General features: G+C 53.5%; 9 protein-coding genes across 10 annotated transcripts; 5 read left to right on the top strand and 4 right to left on the bottom strand.

Annotated features, from left to right (window-relative positions):
- Positions 1-384: 384 nt before the first annotated feature.
- On the bottom strand, positions 385-1809 carry LMH87_006054 (uncharacterized protein; the record flags this gene model as incomplete). The annotated part of the gene is made up of 1 exon (XM_056203882.1): positions 385-1809. The coding sequence occupies one exon, from the start codon at positions 1807-1809 to the stop codon at positions 385-387; it is 1425 nt and encodes a 474-aa protein (XP_056059293.1).
- Positions 1810-2693: 884 nt separating this feature from the next.
- Positions 2694-4733, bottom strand: LMH87_006053 (uncharacterized protein; the record flags this gene model as incomplete). Its single annotated transcript, XM_056203881.1, has 5 exons — positions 2694-3790; positions 3851-4135; positions 4225-4385; positions 4462-4570; positions 4664-4733. 5 exons carry the CDS (start codon positions 4731-4733, stop codon positions 2694-2696), a joined length of 1722 nt encoding a protein of 573 aa, XP_056059292.1.
- Positions 4734-6921: 2188 nt separating this feature from the next.
- On the top strand, positions 6922-8198 carry LMH87_006052 (uncharacterized protein; the record flags this gene model as incomplete). Its single annotated transcript, XM_056203880.1, has 2 exons — positions 6922-7606; positions 7657-8198. The coding sequence occupies 2 exons, from the start codon at positions 6922-6924 to the stop codon at positions 8196-8198; spliced, it is 1227 nt and encodes a 408-aa protein (XP_056059291.1).
- A 592-nt stretch (positions 8199-8790) lies between these two features.
- On the top strand, positions 8791-9283 carry LMH87_006051 (uncharacterized protein; the record flags this gene model as incomplete). The annotated part of the gene is made up of 2 exons (XM_056203878.1): positions 8791-9025; positions 9078-9283. 2 exons carry the CDS (start codon positions 8791-8793, stop codon positions 9281-9283), a joined length of 441 nt encoding a protein of 146 aa, XP_056059290.1.
- A 173-nt stretch (positions 9284-9456) lies between these two features.
- On the bottom strand, positions 9457-9805 carry LMH87_006050 (uncharacterized protein; the record flags this gene model as incomplete). The annotated part of the gene is made up of 3 exons (XM_056203877.1): positions 9457-9571; positions 9626-9696; positions 9761-9805. The coding sequence occupies 3 exons, from the start codon at positions 9803-9805 to the stop codon at positions 9457-9459; spliced, it is 231 nt and encodes a 76-aa protein (XP_056059289.1).
- Positions 9806-10371: 566 nt separating this feature from the next.
- On the top strand, positions 10372-11593 carry LMH87_006049 (uncharacterized protein; the record flags this gene model as incomplete). The annotated part of the gene is made up of 5 exons (XM_056203876.1): positions 10372-10391; positions 10451-10464; positions 10533-10724; positions 10770-11512; positions 11564-11593. The coding sequence occupies 5 exons, from the start codon at positions 10372-10374 to the stop codon at positions 11591-11593; spliced, it is 999 nt and encodes a 332-aa protein (XP_056059288.1).
- Positions 11594-12348: 755 nt separating this feature from the next.
- LMH87_006048 (uncharacterized protein) lies at positions 12349-15076 on the top strand (the record flags this gene model as incomplete). The annotated part of the gene is made up of 5 exons (XM_056203875.1): positions 12349-12391; positions 12603-12780; positions 12843-13008; positions 13067-13971; positions 14524-15076. The coding sequence occupies 5 exons, from the start codon at positions 12349-12351 to the stop codon at positions 15074-15076; spliced, it is 1845 nt and encodes a 614-aa protein (XP_056059287.1).
- Positions 15077-15830: 754 nt separating this feature from the next.
- LMH87_006047 (uncharacterized protein) lies at positions 15831-16727 on the top strand (the record flags this gene model as incomplete). 2 transcript variants are annotated; one of them, XM_056203873.1, is made up of 1 exon in its annotated part: positions 15831-16727. In XM_056203873.1, the coding sequence occupies one exon, from the start codon at positions 15831-15833 to the stop codon at positions 16725-16727; it is 897 nt and encodes a 298-aa protein (XP_056059286.1). The 2 variants fall into 2 exon arrangements, with proteins under 2 accessions (XP_056059286.1, XP_056059285.1); XM_056203874.1 differs by having other exon boundaries at positions 16053-16727.
- Positions 16728-18306: 1579 nt separating this feature from the next.
- LMH87_006046 (uncharacterized protein) lies at positions 18307-18879 on the bottom strand (the record flags this gene model as incomplete). The annotated part of the gene is made up of 1 exon (XM_056203872.1): positions 18307-18879. One exon carries the CDS (start codon positions 18877-18879, stop codon positions 18307-18309), a length of 573 nt encoding a protein of 190 aa, XP_056059284.1.
- Between the last annotated feature and the right edge of the window lie 7755 nt (positions 18880-26634).

The following is a 26634-nucleotide window of genomic DNA, read 5'->3' as shown; positions in this document are numbered from 1 at the left end:
GTTTACGGGTTCTAGTGTTTTTTCCTTGCATAATTAGGCGTCTGTGGCATTTGCACATTTGCATGGGTGGTTGTTGATATATGGCATAATGGCGATACAAGAGAATAAAGACGGGATACAGCGTAAATACTCTAGTCGTGCTTTGTTTGATCAATTGAAAGTTCGCAGTTGTCCGAAATTTACACACATGTTAACCGTTTCATTGTCGAACCCCATCCGGTTAGCACACACATTCGTCTAGAAATCTACACGCGTAAATCATTTCATCATCGAACCCCATCATGTCGTTGTATGCAGGTAAAACTCTCTCAGAATGCCAAAAACGCCGCAGCAATGCTCGCTGTCCCCCGTGATTGTACAAATGTCCACCGGTGGAAGATAAATCTAATAACGAGTCCCAAGAACCGGTCCGTCGCGGGCCTCGAAGCCCTCCCTCTCGTACCACTGCCAGGCACCGTCGTCCGGATGTCGAAATTGATGCGGTGGCGGCAACACCGGCTCATTCAGATACATGCCGTGTCCTGTGGCACCACCATCGCCGCTGGGATATGGCCATACATTTCTTTCCTTGTCTAGCTGCCACGCCGGAACAGCAGCAGCAGCTCTCAGTGATGGCTCCTGTCCACATGCACCGCCGTGGTCGTGCACCATCTGCCTGTATCCCATGCACGGCGTCGCGGGCACGGCGGTCCCATCCTCAAAGTATTGTAGATCGGCCTGCATGTCGCTCAGCCGCAGGTACTCCTTGCCCACCCACGCATCAATCACTTTGGCAATTTGCAGAAAGCCTTCCGTGTGTCCACCCTGCCGGCCTGCTTTCCGACCACACGTCACAAAGAGAAAGCTGTGAATCATCTCGTGTAAGAAGGTCGACAGAAGCAGCCGGCGGTTATACCGCGTATCCCGCAGCACTGGTGATGAGAGCACAATCAGCGTCTCCCAGCCGCCGAGGTGAGCGCAGCGACGCAGCGCCGTGGTACCGACGACGGCGCTCTGGTACTGCGCGCTGCCTGGGTGGCTCCAATCCCAGGCGACACGGCGCGCAAGGCGGTTGGCGAAGAAGAGCTCGTTAGCGGCGGAGAAGACGCTACCCAAGGCATCGTTGTCGAGGGGAGAACCGGAAGATGTCGACGTCGTGGCACGTGGGCTGTCATCGCGGCGATGCGGTATGTCTGACTGCCTTCGCTGCTGACTCCGACTCCGCGACGAGGGCTGCCTGCGGTCGTTCTTGGGATTTATCAGTGAACGAAGGATGCGTCCAGATTGTGAGTCGGGGCAGCGCCTCTGGAAACTGGCGACGTGGTCACGCACGAGCTGGGCGGCGGCTAGGTCGTCAAGGAAAGGCCCTCCTTGCTCCTCGTCCTCGTCCCCATCCTCGTGAGCAACTGTATCCGAGATGGCAAGCCCTGACTCGGTGCGCTCCACAGGTGCAGGACGCCGTGGACCAGGGGTTTGGGTGAAGCTGTTGTCGTGGGTGCTGCCGGGTGCTGCAGAACGCGCGCATGCCTCTGGAGGTGGGCTATCGGGGTGCTGCTCACGAATGACCAAGAAAGCGAGGTTCTTGATCTGCATGGAGGGTGCAGCTTGTTTTCCACTGTAGCTCTCGGCGTGATCAAAGCGACGAGCTTCAAAGTTGTACCCGTTTGCGTCATGCCGGTGGTATATATGATCTTGGTCAAATGGTGGCTGGAACGGCGGGCTTCTGTAGTCGTCGTAGGGATAATTACTGTCTTGCTGACCAGGGTGCCATGGCTGCTGGCTGTCGTCGGGCGGACCACCGGCGGCAGCATTAAGCACCCAAAAGGCCATCAAGCAGGCTCCAGCGTTGACCGCCTAGAAAGCAGGAAAAGTACAATGACGTAGAAGGGGAGGGAAAAGGTAAAGAATGATTCGGCAGCGTTAGCCTGGCGGATATTGAGAACGAGTGTAGAATCGCCCGGATAGTCGGCGAGCGGTGTGGTGTGAGGTTGGAAGAGGTGCCAGGTGATGTGATGTGTAGCCGAAAGTGGCAAGTCCAGCAGCAGATAGTCTAGTCACACCAGATTCCGCGATGCGGGGATGGCGGGCGGCTGTCTATTTGTAGTGTCGCAAGATACCCAGATCATTCGTACACCCGAATTCGACGTCAACGAGAAAAGAAAGAGAGAAAATACCTTGGCTCGCAAAGGCAGCCCCAGCACTGCCCCTGTTCTATAAATGATGTACCAGGAAGGTCTTCCAGGTAGGTTGGGCGCCCATGGCTGCAGCAGGCGTCATGCCCCAGCTAGGCGAGCTCGGAAGCGGTCCGCGCTCGCCGTTTCTATCACGGTATTTGTTTCCTTGCCTTTTTTTTTTCTTTTTCGCGCCGAATCGGAGCTCTTCCTTGTCGCTATCGCGCTATTGCCTACTCCCTTGTCACTGGTTTTTCCCTCTTAGCTGCCACCATCGTGACTCCTTGCATGATATCTTCCGAAACGATGGGCCGCAGTGGTGAGCCTGGGCATCGGTGAGCCCAAGTCGAGCCTAATGGTCCTTGGGCACCAGTGGCGCGCCAGCAACTCTATGAGCGAAATACCTTTACAAGTTGAATTCGATCGAGATGAATCTCTTTATTCGCATTTATATGTCATCTGAATTATTTCGTCATTATGAATGTGGCTTGCTGTGCCTGTACCGTGCGTGTCTGGTGTCATGTTCGGCGTCTGTGGCTGTACTTAGGCTGGGCCGTGTCCAAAGCGGCTCATAAGCCGGATTTCGTCGGTCTGCCTCTCGAGCGCTTCACGCATCTTGCCAGTATATTGCTGTCGCTTTTCCTCCTCCGCTGCCATCTCTTCTCCCCGCTGTTCAAAGTCATCCGAGTGGCATAGCGGTGCTCTCCCAAAGTTAAGCATACCGAGCCTTTCGCCTGTCCAAAATAGTATATTGTCATTATTGGGTCGGTCTTGATCCGTAGACAACTTTGTCGACACAATCTTGCGTGCAATCTCGCCGCGTCCACCGCCGAGAAAGAGGATATTTTCTCTTTGGTCGTACGACCCGATTTTATGTCGCCGGCATTCCGTAAATCCATCTCTTTCGAACCACTTGATCAACCCAGTTCCATCTGAGAACACAATTCTTGTTCCATGTGTCGTTAAAGAGAGAATCGTCGACGACGCTGCTGTTTGCCTGTTCTTCATGACAGCATTTTGTAAAGTGGTCCGGTCGCTCGAATGCGCAGTCGAGCTTAGCCCGTACATCTCAAGGGACCCCTTCAGCTTGTATGAGCCGCCAGCAATCAAGGTGACACCACTGCCAGTGCTTTTAACTCGAGAAATTTTCTCCATCGGAAGTTCGCCTTGCCGCCGAATCTCGTAGTCTACCGACGAATATGGGTATGGCACGGCGGCCAAGCTTTTAATAAGACCACCGGAATAAATCGATCCAACAATGGCAGGAAATTTGCGCCGATCATAATGTAAAATGTTGGTGAATCGTCCAGACACATAGATGTCGTCTGATATTTGGCTGTGCGATCCAGCTCTGGGAAGATGCAGGATGCTGATCGGAGTGGGCTGAGACAGCGATGCGTAGGGGGGAAGAGGCTTTGGATCGAATATGGATTTATAGACATCTGACTCGTTCCAATCAACTCGTTCAGATCTATCGCTCGACATATTGGACCGTGCACGAAAATCATGTAGATGGATGCCGAGAGACGTTCCAACAGTGAGAGGCAGACCATCGTTTACAGCCGACATGGTAGTGATGGACCATTCAAACGACTCGCGGCTCACCACTTCAAGGCGGTTCAGGTCCACCTCAATAAGATCTATTGTACAGTATACAGTCAGTTACAGGTATCGGATGCGCACACTGTCATCGCACTCACGACTCTGGACTGCAAAGAATGCTTTATTGTTCTGGTGGTTGACGCTGACACACTCCGTCACACCAGTGTCAATTCGCTTCGACCGCCGCTGATTTTGGCCGCCGGGTCCATCGATGAAAAGAATGTCAGGCTTACTACGCCCAACTATGCTGCCCTGCTTGCCTCGGGTCCCCTGAATATCCCACAGACAGACAGATCCATCATCGAGCGGGGAAACAGCCAGCATCGTTCCATTGCCGTCGCGGCCGTCATACGGATTGTACAGTGCGACACCCCGCGCTTCGACTATGGCTTCCACTTCACGGTCTCTTATACGCGGCGTTTGGAGCCATGATATACAGGCTGGGCCGTAACGCTGAATATATTCATCGTACCAAGATACTCGCTCCGTGGGGAACGACGGATCCCAGTTAGCCATGTCCTGCTTTCGCCATCTGCGGTGTTTGCGGTCGTTGGTCGGCGGTGCGGACTGCGGTACGGCTCGATCGGGGGTTTCGGGTGAGGATGAAGCATCTTGCGCAGAATTCGTGGGTTGCTGCGCATCCTGGCTGTCAGAAGCGAGGCCAAAAAAAGCGGGAGCGGCACCGCGCCTGTGCTGGAGCTGTAGATACCAAGGCGAGTCGTCGAAGCAGTTTTGTTTCCACAGCTCGTCATCCAGGCAAAGTTTCTGCAACTTGTGCGAAACTAGCTGCAGGCGCGTGATGTGACAAGGCTCGAGGTCTGGGTGCGCGGTTATGGCATCAGCATCTCAGTTTGCATTTCCAATAGCAGTTGCGCGGGGGACCGCGGGCGAGGCTGAAGCGGGGAACGTACGGGCGATTATCTGCAGCAAGATCTCGTCTGGCAGCTCATCCCAGCTGGATGGCCTGCGGTTGCGGTCCATGGCGCATGTTGTCCGCTACCAGCGTACAGAGAGTCGAATTTGGCCTGATTGTAGCTTGCGATCTGCGAAAACGCAAATCAAGAGGAAAAGTGCCCGAGGGAGCCTGCGGCTGCTGCTCTTGCCTGGTGGAGGCTGCACCAAGCTGGAGCCCCGCAGTAGGTTCTGGCTAACCACAGCACTTTACCTGTAACGGGCTGACGGGCTGACGGGCTGGGCAAACCAGATGGGCTTTTTTTCTCTTCGGCCATGCCGCCCGTGCCGCTGCCCAGCCCTTTGACAGCCTGCATGGCTGTCCAAACTCAATGGCAGGTAAGAGTTCCGGGCCGAGACCGTCTCGCTATGCCAGAGTCGCTCTTGGGCTGGCAGAAGCGGACGCAGGCGGGCACCAAGCCAGTGTGACGACGGGGAATTGGGCCAGGCATCATCGACCGACCTCAGGCTGTCCGTGCAATGTACTTGAAGCCTGTCAGGCAAGGGGTAAGTGGCATGCCCGCCCAAGTTGACGCCACCAGGGTCTCGTTGCAGCCGGGCCATGCGGCCTTGCCTGATCCCTAGCATGGTGTGCATAGCTGGGTATACATGCAAGACATGCTCGTTCTATCTTGTCGCATCGCGATATGCAAATCTTTGCCTAAAAGAGCGCTGGCGGTTTCGAATGTTTCAACCGTTCAAACGACTTGTGACGACTCGTGAAAGGGGAAGCGGGAAGCGAGTCGGCGTTGCACAGAGGCGGGCGGGCGGCCCAATTGGCGATCTCGTCGTCTCTGCCGAATTATTTGTCAATACTGTAAAAGCGGTTAGTCTCGTAATCATTTTCATCTATCCTTTCGTATCACTTTTGTCTAGATTTTCGCACGTTGACCTGGGCAGATTTACGACACAGTGTCGGTTTGCAAGCTGCCGTCGCGTTCGTTGTGTCATGTTGCCAGCTGCCAGCCCCGTTGGACCTCGCTTATCTTGAGCTTGGCTCGGATTGATACCTCCACAGTGATGCAGCTTTGCCGGCCGCCAGCTTTTCAATGAAACTACACGCTTTTCGTGTTTGTTTTTGGGTCGCGTCTCGCGTCTCACTACCATCATCTAGACCTCAACAGCATCTGCTGAAACAACTACTCCAGCACGGTGGCACCTCGTCCGAGGTACAATCAATTACAACCTTCGTCCTTTGTACAACCAAGGGAACTTTGCTCAAGACTTCAGACCACCACTAGCCTCAATTTGCCACTTGATACGCGAATCCGCCGTGTGAGGAAGTGCAAATTTCTGTCCGACATTGACACCTGCCTGGTCTGACCGCTTGTGGAGGTGACACACGGCCTTTGGTTGGTTAAGTATGAATACCCTGGGCTCCAGCTCCGACTGGGAGACTGAAGTCGACTATAACACCATTTATCCTTCCTCGGCTAACCCAACAGCCTCGTCTACACAGTTACAGTCTCGTTTTCAAAAGCCGAAAACGATTAATGTTGTTCTCTCCCCGACGAGAGACTTGAGCCAAGATCACAGATTGCCTTCAATCTCACAGAGACGAAACACAATGCAGAGTTCTGGGTCATCTGGGCTGTTACGAGAGCTACGCTTGATGCAGCCAACGACGACTCGGGAAAACTCCTTTGTCTCAAGATCTAGCATCTACAGCGACATGAGTCGGAGCAGCTTCGATGTCTCTCAGACGCGCCACGAGAACTTTTCACCAGTGCACCAATATCTAGAGTATGCACGGCCCGCCACGACATTGCTGGACAGAGATTTGCACGGAAACTTGACAGCATCCTATTCAAAGACATCCACGGTTGGTGCCTTTAAGTCCGAAACCAGTACTTGTATCTCGCTTTTTCTCAGCTCGTCCGCCGAGCGAGATGTTAGTCGTGCTCTTCGGACGCTTGAGAATGCCCCGTCGTCGCAACGAAGAGTCAATGTCACTGGCACGTCTATTGGCCAGCTTCGAGATATCCAGAAACATCAAATGCGGTCATTTTACAATGCAGACGCGGTTGCATCGGCTTAGAAAGTCGACAACTTTGTCAAAATACCTGTTCAATCGACCACACCATCTCCGCATCACACCTCTTCCACAGCCCAGCCTTCTCCTAGCGGGCCGATACTGCGTTTCCGGGACGGCCTTCCAAACGCTCACGACAGTGACTGGGAAACGGTTACAAGTGATCATCTCTTCTCCCGCCAAAAGATGTCACAGTTTCAAGCACACGTGGAACATGGCAGCAGTGTCGCAGACGTGTCCGACACTGTCAGTTACGACTATTGCGGGACAAGCAATCATCCACCGGTGTCGTTTACAGCTGCGCCTGGGTATGGCACTGCCCGAGGACCTAGCACTCGTACGTCGACAAGAACTCGCTTGCAAGCGGCAGTTGGTCGTGTTTCCAGCTCGCTCGATGGCATTACTGCATCGCCAGAGCGTGGTGCCCAAGCATTCGAGATGAAGCAATTCAACGGGAGCTTCAACAGCTTAAACTCGACGGCGTCTTCCGAGTACTTTGGCAGCGGCAACCACTGGCAGGGCTTTGAGTCTTCGAGAGACCCTCAGAAGGTTTTGTTTGCGGAGGTTCCCCCCACAGAGGGGGTTAATGGCATTGTCGGCATCCCGCGTCTCCCTTTTCCGCTCATCAGCCTACCAGAGGCCGCCAAACTGCAAAAGGGCCGCATCGAGCGCGGCGAAGAAGACCACACTGGCCCAGGAAGTTCGTTTGTGACAAGAGCATGTTCCGAGACGCGAAGCACCATTTCATCCACCAACAGTCCTCGCACACCACGCTCTGTGTTCTTTTCACATAGCCGGATCGGCAGCAGCCGTGACCATTTCGACAAGTCGGGTCCTGGCTGCTCCCGCTGGGACTCTCCGCGCAGTCACGGTAGGCAATCACTCATAATATGGGCTGTCGAAGAAGCTAATGACTTTCAGGTCTGTCGAACGAATCAAACGAGCGTGTTTCTTCGTTGTTGCTCCTCGGTGGCGAACGGCGGTCTCAGGTTCTCAAGACCCCCGACCCCCGTTCATCGTACTGGCTATCGGCCGACGAAGAGTTCCGGCAGGTTGCCCCCAGACTCCTCCGGCTTCGTGGATTCTCAGCATCTACCAGAGAGCGTAGGGCTATGGACGGTTCTTTGCGGCTCGAACAATCCCTCTTGACCGCATCCGAGACCCGCCTCATGGCGTCTGCACGGGCCGATATTTTACATCGAAGACGATATGTTCGAGATTGCGAGAAACGTCTGGCGTCTGTCTTCATATCGGTCGCTCTACTGAGTGTTGTATTTCCTGTTGCTGGCATTCTCGCCATTTGTGGCGCGTTCAACTCTACCATTACCTGGTACACGCACGGCGAAGTGGCGCACTTTACCGTCCGTCAGAGAACAATTCTGAGGCGGTTACTTTTTGCCGATCTCGTGGCGTACATTTGCCTGGTCGTTATTCTATCGGTTTACTTTTCCGTCGGGCTGTAAAGGGAACGTCGGGATTTTTATTTGGTTGACCAAATTTGTAGAATGTTGTATAGCATCTGCCACGAGGCTACGGGAGGCGACTTAGGCGACTTGGGCGACTTGTTGTCAACTAACTGTTCAGCAGGATTTATGTAGCGTAAAATTGACACTTTGTATCAACCTTTTTCCCCTGAGGTGTCGGAGACTTATTTTGGTCGTACTATTTCTGTCCGGCTGAGGCTGAACCATCAAGGCCAATGTCCGATTGCCGGCATTGCCCATCCAGGAGATTGCCGATGCGAGACCCATGTTTTACGAAGGGACCTGCCCGGTAGGGTGTTGACACGGGGACATAAATCAGGCTAATTGAGCATTATTCAAGTTGATTGGTCTCTAATAATTCAGCTGCAGCTTTACTGCATTCGAAGAGGGCCGCAGGAATATGCACATTCGCCTAGTTCTGGCGCAGACACCCACAGACACGATCCACCCGGGCGAAATGCTTCGGATATAAAAAGATACGTAGCCCTGTGACAGAGGCTTTTTTCCTCTTTTCGAATTCCACATCAAGTTGAAATATTTTTCTTCTTACAGTCAAGCAAATCTTGTCGAAATGAAGTTTTCTGTTGCTGTCGCTGCCTCTGCTCTGGCTTCGGGCGCCATTGCCTCTGTTTATTCCATTCAGGTTCCTCAGACGATTACCGTCGGCAAGGCGATCCCTGTGAAGCTCGTCAACAACATTGACCAGTCTAGCACCTACGAAACTAGCATTACGTTTGGCCTAGGCACAAGCCCCCATGATCCGAACATCATTATTGGCACACCCGTGTCGTCCATCTACCTCCAGGGTAAGCTACCTGCCTCATTGCCAACTTGTCTTGCTGACTTTGATGCGTCCAGACGGTACCATGCCTGCTGCACCTTTTACAAGAAACATCACTATTCCGGACTGGGCATGGGGTAGCAAGGGCACGTTTGGCTTGCGTGCTGCCATCTTTGGCGCCTATGGTGTTACTGGAGGCATCGCTACTAAGGTGTATGGGGCCAACGTGACTGTCGGCAACAAAATCAGCGACAAATACGTTGAGCTCAAGTATATTGAATAAGGGATGATTTGAGACTGAATGATTATCATTGAACTGCATTAATAGTAGCATAAAATGCCCATCACTCTACGCGACTTATCGTTCACGCTCTCTCGTGCCAAAATACAGTGCCCTACACAAGCCACGGCCACAGGAGTGTGATCACGTCGGATGAGTTATTTCAGAGGGACCCTTTACTTCTTGCTGGAATTAGAGGTTGATCCAGAAGGGCTGGTATAAGTGGCGTTGCCCTGGCCGTCGTTGTGGTACGTGCTGCCATTATGATTGGAGTAGTAGTAGGAGCCATTACTGTTGCGGGTGCGTAGTGCTGGACCTGGTGCAGCTGGCCGGAGCGGTTCTTACGTGTTGGAATAATGGTACGAGTTGTCGTTGGCGGCGCTCGAGCCGTAATCGCGAGCGCAGTAGTGGTTGCCCTAGAAGATCACGAAAGCTCAGTCGTCATGGTCCGCTGGGCGATAAGACGCCGAGCTGCCATACCTGGCTGTTAGTGCCGGAGCTCTTGTGAGTGTAGCTGTCAGGCATGATGATTTCGCGGGGTGGAACAACGCGAATTGGGTTGACTATGCGCAAACAACTTGCAAAATATTGAGAGTTGAGAATTGAGAGTTGAGAGTTGAGAAAAGTCCAAGCGGCAGTGAGAGGCAGGGAAGCATTTATGAATTCCGAGAAGGTGCGGGGTATCGGAGCTGTAGACAGGATAGTTACTCTTGACCCAGTGAATGGGACAGCGACGTTATCGCTTTCCAGGGAACTAATCTCGACACTATGAGGGTACAGATACGCTGAACGACAATGGCAATTCAAACAGCCCCCTCAAAGCGCATTCGAAGCTAAAGTTGGTTCAATCAAATGTGGCCATGAATTAGTGGTGTGATTAATCGGATCGTGGCCGGCCTTGTCTTCTCTGGTTGGTCGTCCCGTCTTGTAGCGTAAAGCTAATTGCCCAGCTGTTGAGGAGCTCAAGGCCCCCACTTCACCATGACGATTTTGATTTGTAAGTCTTGTTTGAATCGCCTCATCTGAAGAATTACTTTCCAGACTTTGATTATCTGTCCATACAAGAGACAACTTCATTGACTGCAGCTATCATGACTGTCAAGGTCTTTTTGTAAGAAAGACTCTGCCGCTTGCCGTGTCTGCCTTCGACCAGCTGACCAAAGCTTCTAGAACCGGCGCAACAGGTATGGCGGGGCTACAGCTCCAAAATGTCAAACTTGTGGCAGAATATTCTAACGTCGGCGCCTAATAGGCTACATTGGTGGCACTGTACTCGACTATGTTTACAGAGCTCACCCCGACTACGAGTACACCGTTTTTGTGCGAAGCGAAGAACGAGCCAAGCCAATCAAGGCCAAATACCCCAAGCTCGACTTTGTCTATGGCGCGCTGGAGGACTCTGAGACTTTGATGGATGCGGTTGCCAAAACCGATGTTGTGATTCGTACGTTGCGCCTCGGAGAAGGAGTTTGGAACTGACAAGTCGCAGACACGGCCGACTCTTCGGACAATGTTCCCGGGGCCACGGCCATTGCCATGGGTCTGGAAAAAGGCCACACTCCGGAAAAGCCTGGCTACTGGATTCACCTCTGCGGCACCTCGATTCTGACCTGGTATGACCAGAAGCACGACCGCGAGGGCGAGCCGCCGCTGCCAGAACAGACTTACCACGACATCGACGATATCAAGCGTCTGGTGACTCTGCCCGACTATGCCCATCATCGGAATGTCGACATTCTGGTTCAGGAAACCATCTCGGACGCTGTCAAGGTTGCCATCCTCTGCCCACCCACAATCTACGGCGAGGGATCGGGACCAGTCAACAGGCGAAGCATCCAGGTACCCGAGCTTGCCAAGGCTACCCTCAAGGCAGGCTATGCGCCCGTCATTGGCAAGGGCGAGACGGAGTGGGACAATGTGCATATTGACGACCTGGCCGACTTGTTTGTCAAGGTGCTGGATGCCACCCAAAACCCGAGCAAGAGCAAGAACCCGGAAATCTTTGGCCTGCACGGCTACTTTCTCGCGTCCAACGGGGTACACCGCTGGTCAGAGGTGTCGCAGTGGATTGCGGACGAGGCCGACAAGCAGGGATACAAGCCTGGGACGAAGACTAAGACTGTTACACTGAACGAGGCCGAGCGCGTCGCGGGACCGGCTGCGGCGAGCTTTGCCAGGAATTCCAAGGGAATCCCGCAGCGTGCTGAAAAGTACCTAGGATGGAAGCCAAAGGTGGATGGTCTCAAGTCTACCATTGCAGAGACGGTTGCTGATGAGGCCAAGGCGCTGGGTCTAAAGACAAGCAAGGCATAGGGAATCTCGCGACCATCGGTGGGACGATAGCTCGTGAGACCAATGCGCTGGGCTGGAAGGCAAGCAAGGCATCTGAACTCGATGGAAGTATCAGCAGAATAGCTAAGGCAAAAAAAAAACCCCCCAGGCACTCGGAGGGGTTGAATTCAAGTCCATCGCAAGCCATGATTGCTGTGACCAAGGCACTTGGTATCGAGACATATGAAAGGGTCAATTCCAGCGCCAGTGAGTTGAGCAGATGATGCTAAGAAATTTGGTCTCAAGACAGGCAAGGACATGTAAAACGACTCAAGTAGAATAGGTGAGTAGCAACAGCAAAATACGCAGAAATCCTGGCATGGAGCCACGCCACAGTTGCCGCCACATCCAGCATCGTGAAAAAAGTGTGCCCACAAGACACAGAAATGCGCGAATAAGCGCAGACATTCTAATCGATAAGATACATGTGCGCGGGCAGAAAATTCAGGCGAGCACGCTATTCCTAATATTGCCTAGCGCAGTCTCTGTTGCTGGCCAACTATCTTTGGAGTCCCACTCTTCTCTCGTCCGCCCGCCGCCGAACGGCAAAGGCGAGAAGAGAAAAAAAAAAGAGCCCCGAAAATTATTGTCGGGGCCCTGCACGAAAATTTTGGTGGTGCGTTGCCGAATTTCTTTCACCGTAACCCCACGTCTCTCTTCTCTGGGCTCCTCTTCTTCTTGCATCCTCCATCCCTCTCACGACTTCAAAGACGGGCATATCATACACATTATCCAAAATGGCGGACGAAGTTTACGACGGTGCCGTTGGTATCGATCTGGGTATGTACACTCTCTTGTGCCCTGACCTGCAATATTGCTGCTGCTCGAATTTTGTGCGTTGTGGCCGCCAATTGCAAAGCGCAAAAAATCTGCGCCGCCCGGGCAGCGTGTAATTTTTTCGCCGGCCGCCTCAACCGCAAATACAGAGACCGAGCATGAGCAAGTAGTCAATCGCAGCACTCTTGTACTAATTATTATCCCCCTCCCACAGGTACCACCTACTCTTGCGTTGCCATCTACGAGGGTAACAATGTCGAAATCATTGCCAACGAGCAGGGTTCCTTCACCACCCCTTCTTTCGTCTCCTTCACCGACAAGGAGCGTCTGATTGGTGAGGCCGCTAAGAACAATGCTGCCATGAACCCCCGCAACACCGTCTTCGATGCCAAGTGAGTTTTCTACACCTCGGCTCACAACCATCATGCAAATTGCTGATATTTTCCTCTCATAGGCGTCTGATTGGTCGCCGCTTCGATGACCCTACCGTTAAGAAGGACATTGAGTCTTGGCCCTTCAAGGTCCTTGACGATGCCGGTACCCCCAAGATTGAGGTCGACTACCTCGGCGAGAAGAAGTCCTTCTCTGCCCAGGAGATTTCCTCCATGGTCCTCCTCAAGGTACGTTTCCCTCACAACCTCGACCTGCGTGTAAGCAACCATCTAACACCCGCCACAGATGAAGGAGATTGCCGAGACCAAGCTTGGCAAGAAGGTTGAGAAGGCTGTCATCACTGTCCCCGCCTACTTCAACGACAACCAGCGTCAGGCTACCAAGGACGCCGGTGCCATTTCTGGCCTCAACGTCCTCCGTATCATCAACGAGCCTACCGCCGCTGCCATTGCCTACGGTCTCGGTGCTGGCAAGTCTGAGAAGGAGCGCAACGTTCTCATCTACGATCTCGGTGGTGGTACTTTCGATGTCTCTCTTCTGAACATCCAGGGCGGTGTCTTCACCGTCAAGGCTACCGCCGGTGACACCCATCTTGGTGGCCAGGACTTCGACACCAACCTCCTTGACCACTGCAAGAAGGACTTCCAGCGCAAGGCCAAGAAGGACCTGAGCAACGACCCCCGTGCTCTCCGTCGTCTCCGCACTGCTTGCGAGCGTGCCAAGCGTACCCTCTCTTCCGGTGCTCAGGCTACCATCGAGATTGACTCTCTCTTCGACGGTGCCGACTTCACCACCACCATCACCCGTGCCCGTTTCGAGGAGCTCAACGCCAAGGCTTTCGCCGGTACCATTGAGCCCGTCGCTCAGGTCATCAAGGACTCTGGTCTCGACAAGTCCAAGGTCGACGAGATTGTCCTGGTCGGTGGCTCCACCCGTATCCCCAAGATCCAGAAGCTCCTCTCTGAGTTCTTCGGCGGCAAGAAGCTCGAGAAGAGCATCAACCCCGATGAGGCTGTCGCATACGGCGCTGCGGTCCAGGCAGGATTATTGACTGGAAAGGCTGCTGAGTCTGACGCCGCTGATCTCCTGCTCCTCGACGTCGTTCCCCTGTCTCTCGGTGTCGCTATGGAGGGCAATATCTTTGCTCCCGTAGTTCCGCGCGGCACCACAGTGCCCTCGATCAAGAAACGGTATATAAACCCCATTTTCTGTCTCAATTTCATTTTCGCGATTTCCCTGCATTTATTTTGGAGTTGTTGGTGCAATTCTCGGCCTCAAGCGTGGCGTGAAGGCATCACCAACCATGATCCACTTTTCCACAGTCTTTGCTCTCGACCTTTGTGTATGCCTTTATATTTGGAAACATTTGTTTCGTAAGATGTTGGCCACGCACCTCGGAAATTGCTTTGACTTTGTTCGTGCCACTGGTTGATTTATTTCGACGGTCTTGTTTCGAAAATCTACTTTGCTTCCACTATCACCACTATCACAACCTGCTATTCTTATTTTTTCTTCTCGCTCTTATTTTTCTTTATTCTTCTTGATAAGAAAAATAATGGCAATAAGGCAAAATAAGAAAAACAAGAATGACTCGCCTCATCTTGTCCCACTCGTTTCCACTGATTTATTCATTTTCTTGACCCTCCACTTCTCTAAACGGCACGACAAACTTTTCCCACACCCAAGTACTCTCAAGGCTACAATCACGACTTCCATGCAGTTCGCTAACAATCTTTTTACAGCACTTTCACTACTGTCGCCGACAACCAGCAGACAGTTCAGTTCCCTGTCTTCCAGGGCGAGCGTGTCAACTGCGAGGACAACACCTCTCTCGGTGAATTCACCTTGGCTCCCATCCCTCCCATGCGCGCTGGTGAGGCCGTCCTTGAGTGTGTCTTCGAGGTCGACGTCAACGGTATCCTGAAGGTCACTGCCACTGAGAAGACCTCCGGCCGCAGTGCCAACATTACCATCAGCAACTCTGTCGGCAAGCTCTCCACCGCCGAGATTGAGAAGATGGTCAACGACGCCGAGGCTTTCAAGAGCAACGATGAGGCTTTCAGCAAGCGCTTCGAGGCTAAGCAGCAGCTCGAGTCCTACATTGGCCGTGTTGAGGAGATTGTCTCTGACCAGACTCTGTCCCTCAAGATGAAGCGTGGCCAGAAGGAGAAGATCGAGGCCGCCATGAGCGATGCCATGGCCGCTCTCGAGCTCAACGAGTCTTCTGCCGACGAGCTCAAGAAGCAGGAGCTCACCCTCAAGCGTCTTGTCACCAAGGCCATGACCTCCCGATAAATGTTTCACCTGGCTCAACCCATTGGCGGCACCTTTGATAAGCTGCTGATGATGGTTTAATGAATGCTGGAGGAAGCACGGCTGTTTTTCTGTATGAAGCGCTGAAACGGACCAGGTGTTCAAGGAAAATCTCTGGATGGCACTTCTGCCACGTCTTGATGTTCGGTTTACCAAAATGTCATTTATATAACGAAAAAGTTCAACAGGGAGTGGGTGAAATTTGACCCGAGAGACATGAGAAGCAAGCAAAAAGGAAAAAAAAAAATCTGCATCTTCATATCTGCGATGGGATAGATTGTCTATGCTGCGTCGTTCAAAGGCACTGGAAGCCCAAAGTGCTTGAGCCGGCGGGCCTTGTGACGAGCAACGAAACGCGGGTGACCTGTGAGCATGAATAGACTCGGTAGAATGACCAATATACGAATTTTATTTGTTCATTTTCAAGTTGCGCATGATTATCCTTGTGTATAGTACGGATGCATTAATATCGTGGCTGTTCGCGGGGTAGCGCTGACGGTCGCGCCTTCTGTAATGTAGTCCCCAGTGGTGCCCGACCCCCGCTGCGAAGGCGAACTCTGCTTCTGCATCAGAATCTTAACAGCAAGCAGATTGTCCAACAACCTTGCGCAAGTACGGCACAAGACCTTCTACCCTGCGGCAGGCTTTTGTTCTTGATGAGAACGATGGCTGTTCAGCACGGCACAGTCCTGTTCGGTAAGCCTTGGCTCACTTGCTCGGTCTTCGCACATCAATCATGGCACAGCGTCAGCCCATGAATCTGCTCGACTTGCCTGTCGATGTCCTGGCTCTCATTTTAGCTCAGCTGGTCAAGTTCGATACGGCAATCGAGCTATGTCCGTGTTCAAATCACGGAGGGCTTAGCGACCAGCTGGAGGCTGCGAGGTTGGTCCTCCTCGTGCATCCGCACCTGCACGCAATCGCCTGCCCGATGCTTTACAGCCTAAACACTTTCAAAATGTCTATAGTGTCCGGAAGGCACGGCGCACCTCAGGCCAAGATGCTGCAGACATACTATCACAGTGATGCTTCCGGGCGGGCGCGTACAGAACCAGCTCTTTTTGCAGACCCGGCCGATGTGCCAGACTCTCTGGCTGCTGAGGAGAGGCGAGAAATGGGCAAGCTGCAGCTCTTTGTTACACCCTCGGCGCGGCGACGTATACGTACCTTTGTGCTGGAGGTGGGACGCCACCGCGGATGGATCGACCAAATTGTTACGCCGGTGCTTTCTGACATGATTCTCGCCGGGAATCTTGCTTCTCTGAGCATCACACTATTGTATCAACATCCCGATGTCAGGCCCAGGAACTTTTTCCGGGCGACAAGCCCCAATTTATCAAGTCTTTCTTCAGGGGGGGATGCGGTCATATTTACGAAGCCGCCGCTGAGGGGCTTCTTCCAGGTTTTGGCAGATCCAGATCTCGAAACGTCGCGACTATTTTTATCGAAAAGACACCCACCCGCGTGGTGCAAGTATCATAGCAGAGACTTGAAGTGTGATCATCAAGGAGGAAAAGGCCCTTCAACTGCTGCAGTTGACTGGCAGGCTATTGTTCGGGAGGTTTTGGATCCTAAAGGAGTCAAGACGGCAGCTACATGGTCGGAGGCCGCACCTCGTCTCGGCCGGGCTTAGAGATACTCTAGACGTGTGCGACTACCTACGTCACTCTTGCTTATCCCGCATCTACTTTCAGGACGCCTGAGATGTCATGTTGCACAGTGCGAGGGATAGGTATGGTTGCCTAGCCATCTGTCTGCGACACAACGCATATCTACCAGTAGGCACGAGTACCTTGGCACCATGTGCGGCTGGCTTATCAGTGAAGCAAGTGCATGTCTCACTTGCGAATCCCGTTTGCCAAGTCTGGCTGTGCTGGGTTGCTCGGTCATCTTGGCATGCCTGAATCGGTTCTGCCGGGACGGCCTAGAATAACTGGGGGAGAGTAATATGTTGTTCCACGGGGAAAGGACCAATAGTTGCTGGCAAACAAGGACGAGACAAAAAAAAAAGCTTACGCACCTCGTGGCAGGGGTGGCACCCATATTGCCATCCGACGACAGCAATCTCGTCAGATCTGCGCTCAGGCCATGTAAGCGGATGCACGTTTACAGGCACGTTTGGTGGGATGACACCATTACACTGGATTCGGATAGTCCAAACTGCAAACATATCTCTCCCCATGGCTTTATTTTGAGGAGTGCCAACTCATACTGGGCTATGTCATTCCGCGACGCAGGGACTTGGGTTGGGCAGTAGAGTCTGACTAAAGCCGGAGGGCCGCAGACGCTACCGCCTCGGTGGCGGAATCTGCCATCTACTTGGCGATCTAAGCCATGTAACTTGACTCCAAGAGGGGCCAGGGCGGAAATCATTGGAGACACGGGCGGTATCTGATGACCATCGGCAGGCTTTTTTTCCTGTTGCGTGCAATGCAAATCCGGCCCCCTCAAACCGCGCGACGTGACAGGTTCCCTGCTCATCTTTCACCGCCTGGGAATGTGCGCTGCGCACAAAGGATAAAAGGGGAAAAGAAATGATGCCAAGAAACAGCAGGTCACATGGTGTGCGGGCATCTAGAAGCGGATGCCCGAAATCTGTAACGCAGTGTGCTGGAAAAGAGATAAGCATGGCAGGGGGTCCCGTCACGGCCTGAGATCCTGTAAGACAGCCCCGTGGCTTCGGTACGACCCTACCGACTGTGCGAGATGATGTATGAAGGCGAGCGCTCAACAGAAGGGACCATTATTGTTGAGCTGGCAACTGGCCATCTTCAAGATTGTATACGAGTCATGCAATGTGCATATTGTTTTGAATAGTTTTGATGGTAGATTCATTTTGTATTATTATATTCTCATTTCAGTTTCTGGGCTTCAATCTGCCAGTGTGTCGTACCTATGCATTGATATGATGCATTCATTTTCTTCATGGAGCAGTTTTCCATGTAAAGTGACAAGAAGACGTTTAAAAAAAAATCAATAGTGCTTTCGATGCAAGTTCAGGCTCTTTTCTCTTTTCCCCGGGCTCTTTCGCAACCCCCCCCTGTCCCTCACACATGCCGTGTTAGAGCAACGAGGTGAGATTGTGTCTCAAACAGACCATGGTTAAGGTTGTATTAGACTTTGCGACAAGCTTGTTCCACCACCCCCGGCTGTCATTCCAGCGGCCCAGGCTCTCCCGTCATGGACACCCTTCCGCAGTCCCTCTTTCCGCTCTAGGCAGACTGGGGAAGGTCGTGGTAGTCGGCCTGGTGCACCTCCTCGTGCGCGCCCCAGTGCACGGGGCTGAGCTTGAGCACGCGCGTGTTGGAGACGGGCACGGCCGCGTCGACGGCAGAGAGCGTCGGGCTGCCGCCGCCGCCGGACAGGGAGGAGGCGGCGTCGCTGTCGGCGCGGGCGCGCTGGGCGCGCGGGTGCGAGGCCGACACGTCCGGCGCGAGGGAGAGGAATCTCTGCTGCGTGGGGGAGCGAGCGGCGGCGGGCTGGGCGGGCGCGGGCCGGATCTCGGGAGAGAGTGTGAGGAACGTGTTCTGGCTGATGGAAGACATGTTGCGTGTTGCGTGTGTATGTGAAGCCTGTCGAGGTAGGTATGGAGTTGTGTAGAAGTAGCAGAGCAAGAGGCTGTGCTGCGGCGGCGTTGGAGAAATGTTTGTTTTTGACAGATGCAGAGTTGAAAGGTTGAAAGAAGAATAGAAAATTTTGGGTATCAGATAAACGCAAAAAGTATCTTTGTCGAGGCTTGAGTCTAGAGCAGAAAAGAATGGCTGTTGGAATAAGAGGCGGGCCATGCAGGTCCTTTTATGCCGGGTCCAGTCACACAAGGTTCTCTCTCTCTCTCTCCCACACCCACAAAATACCAGTCGGTGGATGAAACCATGGAGATGTGGGTGAAATTAGTGATTTTTGTTTCTCGGTTGCGTCAGCTACGACATGGGATTAGCAAGGGCCGTGCGACCCGTGTAAAGAATTACTAGGGATGCTGACGATTACGACAGACTGCGTCGCACACCCAGGGAAAGCTCACAGCCCAGTCGCACAGTGTGCATCTGGACGCTAAGAAAAAACCCGGGGTTCCGTCCGACACCTCCTGAAAAAAAAGAACAAAAAAAAAAGTCGCCTCTATGCTGTCAAACCGTGGCTGCTCCCTGCATGCGTGGCCATTCTTGACGGTTCATAGGCAAAAGCTCGCCATTTTACGCCAATGGCGGGCGGCGACGGCTCAAGCTGCGCCATGTGCCGGCACATGAAGAAAAAAAGCCCATTATACACGTGCGGTGCGCCGACAGACAGCCATTGGCTTGCGCGCCCATTTTTCTGCCCGCTTTGCCGTTTCCCGTTTGCCCATGTTTTCGATACCAGTGGCTGTCCATGACGTGTCAGGGCCGTCGTCCAATGGCATCTTCCACCAGACCGGAATCCAACGGATAACGCCAGGGCCCTATCGGACTAGATGGACTTTCGAGATGTCGGGTGGAAACGCTTTCTGCTGGTCGATGCAACGCTTCGTGCCCCGACTGCCGAGTCTCTCCACAAGATGGACTCCACTTCCGGTACAAAGCGTCATAACAGAGCACGTATAGGCGTATCGGTTACTCGTCAATGGCTCTACCGGACCGCGCGAGCATGTGCGACTTGAGCGTGCCGTGTTGCGGGTCGAATGTAAGCGATCTTGGGCCAGGTCTTTCGTGTGCTTTGCGGTTCGTTGCCTAGGGTCCATTCACATTCGTTCGACTGACAGCAGTGCTGTCGTGTAAATTTACGCAGCCCGCGCAGCCAATACATCGCGGGGTTCTCAAAGTCGCATTCAGGCCGTGCAGGTTACCCCGCGTCGGTACAAGGGATGTTGAAGAGCGCCTCTTCATGCCAACCTATCCGTTTGTTGCCGATGCGTGTGCCTCGTTTCGCCGTGGGCAGCCTAAATTCGGGGCTCGTGTCGTGACTAAACTTTGTTAGAGCAAATCTTGCTGGGCGTATAGCTTTGGAAGCTTGCGACTCACAGTGGCCAGTTTTACGGACTTCCAGATCGAGCATCTTCCGACAGCATAGTATGTCACTGCAGGAGTTATCAAGATTCTGAAAACTCATTTTAGATGAGCAGGTGCGCATCGCCGGGTAGTCCCTAAGAATGCCTTGCTGAAAAATCCATTTGCCAAGGGCTGGAGCCACATGAGCGGCCCGGTCCCGTCGTGGGCCAACGTCGAGAACCAAGTGGCGCTGGCACAAACGCCGGGAGCCATGCGTCAACTCGGGGCCGTTGGTAAATGCATCTCGAAATGATTCCAGATGCAGCAGGTCACTTGCTAGTCGCTCTTGGCATGTGCTCTATCGACCTGGGCGAATCAGCTTTGCAGATGTCAAACTAGATGAACAGCAAGCCATCACGAGCCAGCTGATCATCTCGACGGTAACTTCTCCGACTTTGCGTCCAACGAGCACTAATCTCCTCTGAGCAGGCTGGTCGATGCGGCTTTCACCGGGCAAGATGCAACGGCCACCATCGGTCCACAATCGTACCGGTGTTGGTGATTGAGTTGACAAGATGCAGACGGCGCACCCTCTCCACACCGTCTTTTCCACCACTCTACTTCAAAGAGGTGCCGCTCGTGATTCATCACTTGATGTCCTCCCGAGCCGACTTGTTCAAGCTTGAGCAGCAATATACGCCGTCAGTCGTACTTGTAGCCGCCCCATGGGGTGGCCGCCTGGTTGACTCTCGGCCATCCAGTGATTGCCGACTCGTCTTTACCATATGCAGGTCTCGGTTTTCAACTGCCAAGAAAACAGCGTTGGCTTCCAGAGGTTTGGCTGTGCTCATAATCTACCCTAGTCAATAAGCTGAGCCCTACAGGGTCCTGGTGGGGTGATTGCCTGAGCCAGTAATTTCGGCGCTTACGCCCAGGAATGATTGGTTGGTTGTTTCGACGGTGTGGTCATGACAATGGGCAAGGCTACCAACGCCAGCTCTGCTAGTTGCGCTTTTGAACCTCGTTGGCGGTGGTTTTGTGCCTTTATGCTACACCGTATCGGTACTTCAACATCGAGCTGGGGACGCGAACCAGAAGCAGACTTGTGCAACGCGTGAGCGCTCATATGCAAGGCTCTTGTAAGCTTGCCAGTAGTTTTGGTCCTCGACTGTAGGGCCACGTAATGAGTGTGCAGAAGGCTCGTGGTTGGTAGCGACTTTCAACACCTGCTCTACACAAAACGAACTAAAGAACGCCACCGGGAATTCGAGTCCAGTCATAAGCCGTGTGATTGTGCGCGAGGCTGGCATCCGTGGTTGACCGGGGTTCGAGTCCAGCGACTTTGTTGAGTGAAGGATGAATGGGTTCATATTCCTGGCCAGTAGCAGAGTATTCCCGCATCGACTGCCCTTCTCTGGCAAGTCGAGTTCGGATTCTTGCCGAGACTCTCATCTGGTGCATAGGAATATTGGTGTCACGGACTATGCTAGTGCGTATTTCCGAGCCAAACGACCAATGTAACCCGACGCTGTCGACAGACGTCGTCCCATCCAATAAGAAGTCGATCACGGCGGCACCCTGCATGCGGGAACAGGAAATCCTTGAGCTAGGCCAGGGAGTCACTTGACATTGCAGAAATGTGCCAGGGCTGCTGTGTTGGCCGCCGACTACACGCAGCGCCAAAGCAGCCCTACAGTGGAGTGACGAGCCGAGCAACTCGGATACGCATGGCTGGCTGCAATGCACGGCGCCGCTGTTGCCGCCGCTGTTGGTATGCGAAAAGGGAGCGCGGGTGTCTAGTACCAATTTTTTTTGGTTGCGCGGCAAAGCATGCAATGCCGGTTGGCATGCCTCGAGGTCGCATGCTGGGTCGCATGAGCACGTCGGCGGGACGATCGTGAGTTCAACGGGTCGGGCCTTGAGCTGCAATACGAAAAAGCCGACGGCTCCGGAGCGTATATTAGGGGTCGAGAAGAAAGAGCTAGTCCTGCCGTCATGCCGGAAAGGATTCGGCCAATTTGGTGAAATGAAAGGTGCGCGTTGACGAGGCTACTAATTGGGCGGCTCCAGCAAGCATGACACCCGGAAAGGCCAAGGTGACCCGACTCTCGTTCATGTGCAGAGATGCAAGCCCAAAGTCGAGAACAGTACCGAACTAATGGAGGCGATTGATGCCTTTCGGGGGCCGTAAAATTCGGCTGCCATGTGGCGTCGACACGAGGAGAGGTGCTGCTTGTTGAGTCTGGATCGTGGCGTTTACCGTATTGATTGATGTACAGCACTATATGTTGCGACAGAGAGGGTAGGGAAGTCTGAGTTTGATAGGTGTCAATCGGAATGAGTCGTATACGCACAATGTTTATGGAGTATAGACATAAAAAGACACGATGCAACAACGGCAGTCGAGAAGCAGTGTTGATGGGAGAGCTCAGGAAGCTTCCTTGGCGGGAGTCGCAGTGTGCCATAGCTTGGTGGCTGCAGCGGGTTCGGGGGTTCAGAGGCTGCTTCAGTGGACATGTACAGCCACTGTAGCATCCGCGGCCTCGTTTAATAGCGGTATTCCGGCTGTTGGGGTTCTGCGTTAGCGTGTGCTCCAGTGGGTGCGACCTGGGCTGGCAGGATTCTAGCGGTGTTGATAGTTGGCAGATCCCATCAGCCCCCAGTCTGGGCCGGCACGCATCAGGTGGTTTTTCGGAGAAATGATGAAGAAATTGAAATTGAGATACGGAACCTACAGTCAAAATAGAATTAATGTTCAAGGAACTGCCAGGCAGCAGTACGGTAGGCCAGCAGGTGCCTACCTAGGTACCCGACCACGCGCGAGGCGTGAGCTGCCGGCCCGTCAACTTTACAAACGCACATCACTTACCAACACCACATCTTCAAAATCCATCCAGATTGGATGGGCCGCAGGAGAGCCCGGCGAGCTGTGGGATGGATGGAACAGAGATGAGGAGCCAGGGACATGGTCTGATGCAAGCCAGGCGATGAGTCCAACGGACAGAACCTGGAAGCCATTGTGTTAAGTCGTCCTCGAACCGCACACGTACCAGCAACCTTCACGCCAGCGAGGACGGGCTTTGCCCATCATGCAAGGAGACGATTTCATCACTTTTACTAATATCTTCTAGTGACTGGTATCTGAACATGTCCTAATTTGGTCGGGCTCTTCGGTCCGCGTATGGCTGTCGCGCATTGCCTCCCACCAACGCCATCTTGTCTGCCCCCAGCGGCTTCCAGCCCAGCAATCAGGAAATGGCTCGGGCTGCTCGCTAAATGGCTGCGCCTGTCCCATTAATTGGAAAATTCAACCTTGAACCACAAGAGCAAGACATATTCTGCATTGCAACATCCCCGGCGCCACATGTTGGCTCGTCACTCCTGTTAGTCGACGCCTCGCCTCCTAGCCCACCCAAGGGAGGAGGGGTTGTGCTGCTCCCACTCGTCTCTGCCACTCACAGCTCCTCTCGAGGCGCTTGAGGCCCAGGGAGGTCACAGCAGCGTCCTCGCTTGTCGCCAATGACGCACTCGGGCTGCCTGTTTCGTCACAACCCCCCAGCCTACTGGTTCGATACAGCCCAGCCGCGCAGCCCGTGCCCTCCCTTCTCAGGGCATCGGTGACCATCTCGTCAGGCGACGCTTAAGCCAAGCAGCCCCAGCAGCTCTACATGCAGTCGTCATTCTTTCGGCCGTGGGGGCCAATGTTGCCTGCCCATTGCCCTGCTCCATGTATGCGCACTCGAATTCACGCTCACTTATATGCAACTACTGGGCAAACTTGTCGATAGTTTGCAAGTCCATGTCGACTTCTGGCGTTGGCGGGTCGCCGCGAGCCAGAGATTGCCTGGATACCCGCTGCTGCCTCCGGAATACGGGGCTGCCAGACGGGCGCTGGTCCAACTTACACTACGCATCTCTACCAGTGCCCACTGGAGCTAGGCAGACAAGCAAGGCAAAGTCAGGCCAGCATGACCTGGCCAACCGGGAGGCATGGTGACTTTGTTCGCAGGACCTACCAGTAGACACCTCCCAGCAGACACCGGGAGGGGTGTGTCCAAGTCTCAAGTCACACAGCGGACAAGGCCGTCAAATCTTAGATGCTCAATCGCTTCCACCCTCTCCACTTGGTGCAGCTCCCCGTCGTGGCGTTTCCCATGCACAATCCTGCGACCACTGCCAACCACAGCTCGCGCCTGTATCTTCCTGTGGAGGATGCGTGTGGGCGGATGTGCGTGCGTGTGTGCGTGTGTGCGCGAGGGTAGACGACCTGGCTGAGGCTTCCGTGAGATGTTGGCCCAGCTCATCTGCTCCGCGCCGAGCCATCATCTCTGCGCGCTGCGGCCCACGCGGGGACTACCGTCTGCTAGCTACGCCAGCTTCACCTCCCCCCTGCCTTTTTTCTCATTTTTCCTTCTCTCCGGCATGTCCTGCCTGGGTTTTCTCCGTCTTGCCTCTTCCTCTTCCCACTACCAGCAGCCACCCCTCCACTCCACACCAGCCGAAGAGTACAGGCAAGCCAGGGTGGACAATGTTGGGTGGTACTCAACTTTGACGTAACTAGGGCAGGCTACCAACGACGGAAACTCCCACCTACCTGATCTGGATTCTTATATCTCCATTCAGTACCTCCATATCTCTTTTCTGCAGAGGACTCGTTGACATCCTTGCCAGAGCGACCCAACCAGCGACCCAGCCAGGCGACTAACATCGTCCTTCATCTGCATCTCGAGTACTCTGCAAGCACACGCCCCCACCATCTCACGGCAACCCCAGCCCTACGCTTGTCTGCGTAACTTGAAGAACGTTGCAAACATTGACAAGAGAAGCAATCAACTAACGCTCCTCTCCCAACGGCGTCGCCTTTGACCGGGGTCTGCAAGTGGAAAAATCTTGTGGCAAACGAGACTGGCCAGATCCTCCACCGGCCTCCATCCCGACTTCCGCTTCCCGTATAAGCTGCAGCAAGGTGGTCGCGTTGGCTCGGTGCAACTTGTCATAGTATGGCAAGCAAGTACAAGATCCTGCTCACTCCAAAGTTCATTTCTCGATTGTCACATATTTAAAGACCTTGCTCCTGCTGCTCTGGCAAGCAATCATCACCATCCTCACCTCCTCTTCTTCTCTTGCAAACTGCACAAGATACTTTGAACTCTTCCAAAGGCTCAAAAACTTTGTCTTTTGCTACCAACCACATCTCCATTCAAGACCAGCCCTACTTGACGAGCAAAGCCCCGTCAAGCCTCAACTTTTCCGCTACCTTGCCCCGGTAGCCTCATATACATACAACTCCTTCTACTCGCAACAACACCGCCAACATGTGTGTTTGGGTCACCACTCAGCAGTGGACTCTGTGCGGCTGCACCTCTCAGGATACTCAGCAGAAGCCGACCTGCGGATGCTCTGCTGTCATCAGCCAGGGCACCCAGGTGTGGGAGGGCAACTGCGGCCGTCCTCAGTGCCCCAAGAGCTCTTAAGCTTTGCGCGGTTGAATCTCTGCGCGGTTGAATCAATGGCCCTTTTGTAATTACACTCTTCCAATGTCCCGGAGCTTGTCGATTGGGATGCGCTAACTAGTTGCCAGCTGCGAAACCCGGTCCCAGTCCGACAAACGACGACACAAGAAGCACATGCATAGACAGCCTCGCGGCGAGCATGCCCCCATTCGGCAACAAACATGATCATCGCCTTTTTACAAGTGCATTAATGAGTGGTGACATTTTATCTTCAATTCTCTTCCCTCGCTCGGCCAGTTTCTTTCACGGCACCTGATTTTATACTTGTTCCTTTTCTGTAAGAGAGCTCGCTTCACGAGCTCTTCTGCCTTTGTGCGTCACTTGTGGCGGATCTCCTTTATTCACTCTTTACTCATCTCCTTCTCTCCGGGTTTCGGTGATTTCTACCATGATTGAAGGTGCATTGAACCGAGCGCACAGTCACGAGTTGGCGTGTGGCGTTGGCGCTGGGCAATTGGTGTTTCCAACAGTCAGGCGTGGACAGACTAGCACAATCCTTTGATAAAAATGCAATTTCTTTCTATACTATTGAAACGCTTCTCCTATCATGTTTCTTGAATGCATACGAGCTGAGGTGCCCATCGTGTTTGTAGTTTGTGTGCAGAAAACCCGATTGTTTGTTCACTCGGACGTTGTGCGCCACTCGGACTGTCGAGCTGGCATGTAAGACGTGAGGAGTCTTTTTTTTCCCCCTCGCATTTACACATGAAGTCAATGTTCAGCTTTGCCGGGACTTGGCCATTTGGGGGCCAATACTCGCCCAACTGCCGACAGTAATCCAGGTGAGAAAAAGGAAACGCTGTGCAACATGTTTGCCCTCTGTGGTGCACGTCCGTCGGGCGCTCCGAGCGCAACGAAGGGGGCGGACAAGCACAACAGAATACTGTCAGTTGGTAGCACCATCGCACTAGTTGGTTAGTTGCCCATCTATGCAGGATGCCGTCTACATGAGATGAAGCAAAGCCCAGCAAGGGCCGGTCGTCCGCCCCCCTGTGACGGCATGGCGTGACACGAAGAGGCGGGCTCACTGCCGTGCACGCCTGTCCGTACACCCAAAAAAAAATGA

Source organism: Akanthomyces muscarius, chromosome 1 (assembly GCF_028009165.1).
Source record: "Akanthomyces muscarius strain Ve6 chromosome 1, whole genome shotgun sequence".
Lineage (NCBI taxonomy): Eukaryota > Fungi > Ascomycota > Sordariomycetes > Hypocreales > Cordycipitaceae > Akanthomyces > Akanthomyces muscarius.
The sequence above is the reverse complement of the archived record's forward strand: the minus strand, read 5'-3'. Positions and strand labels throughout refer to the sequence as shown.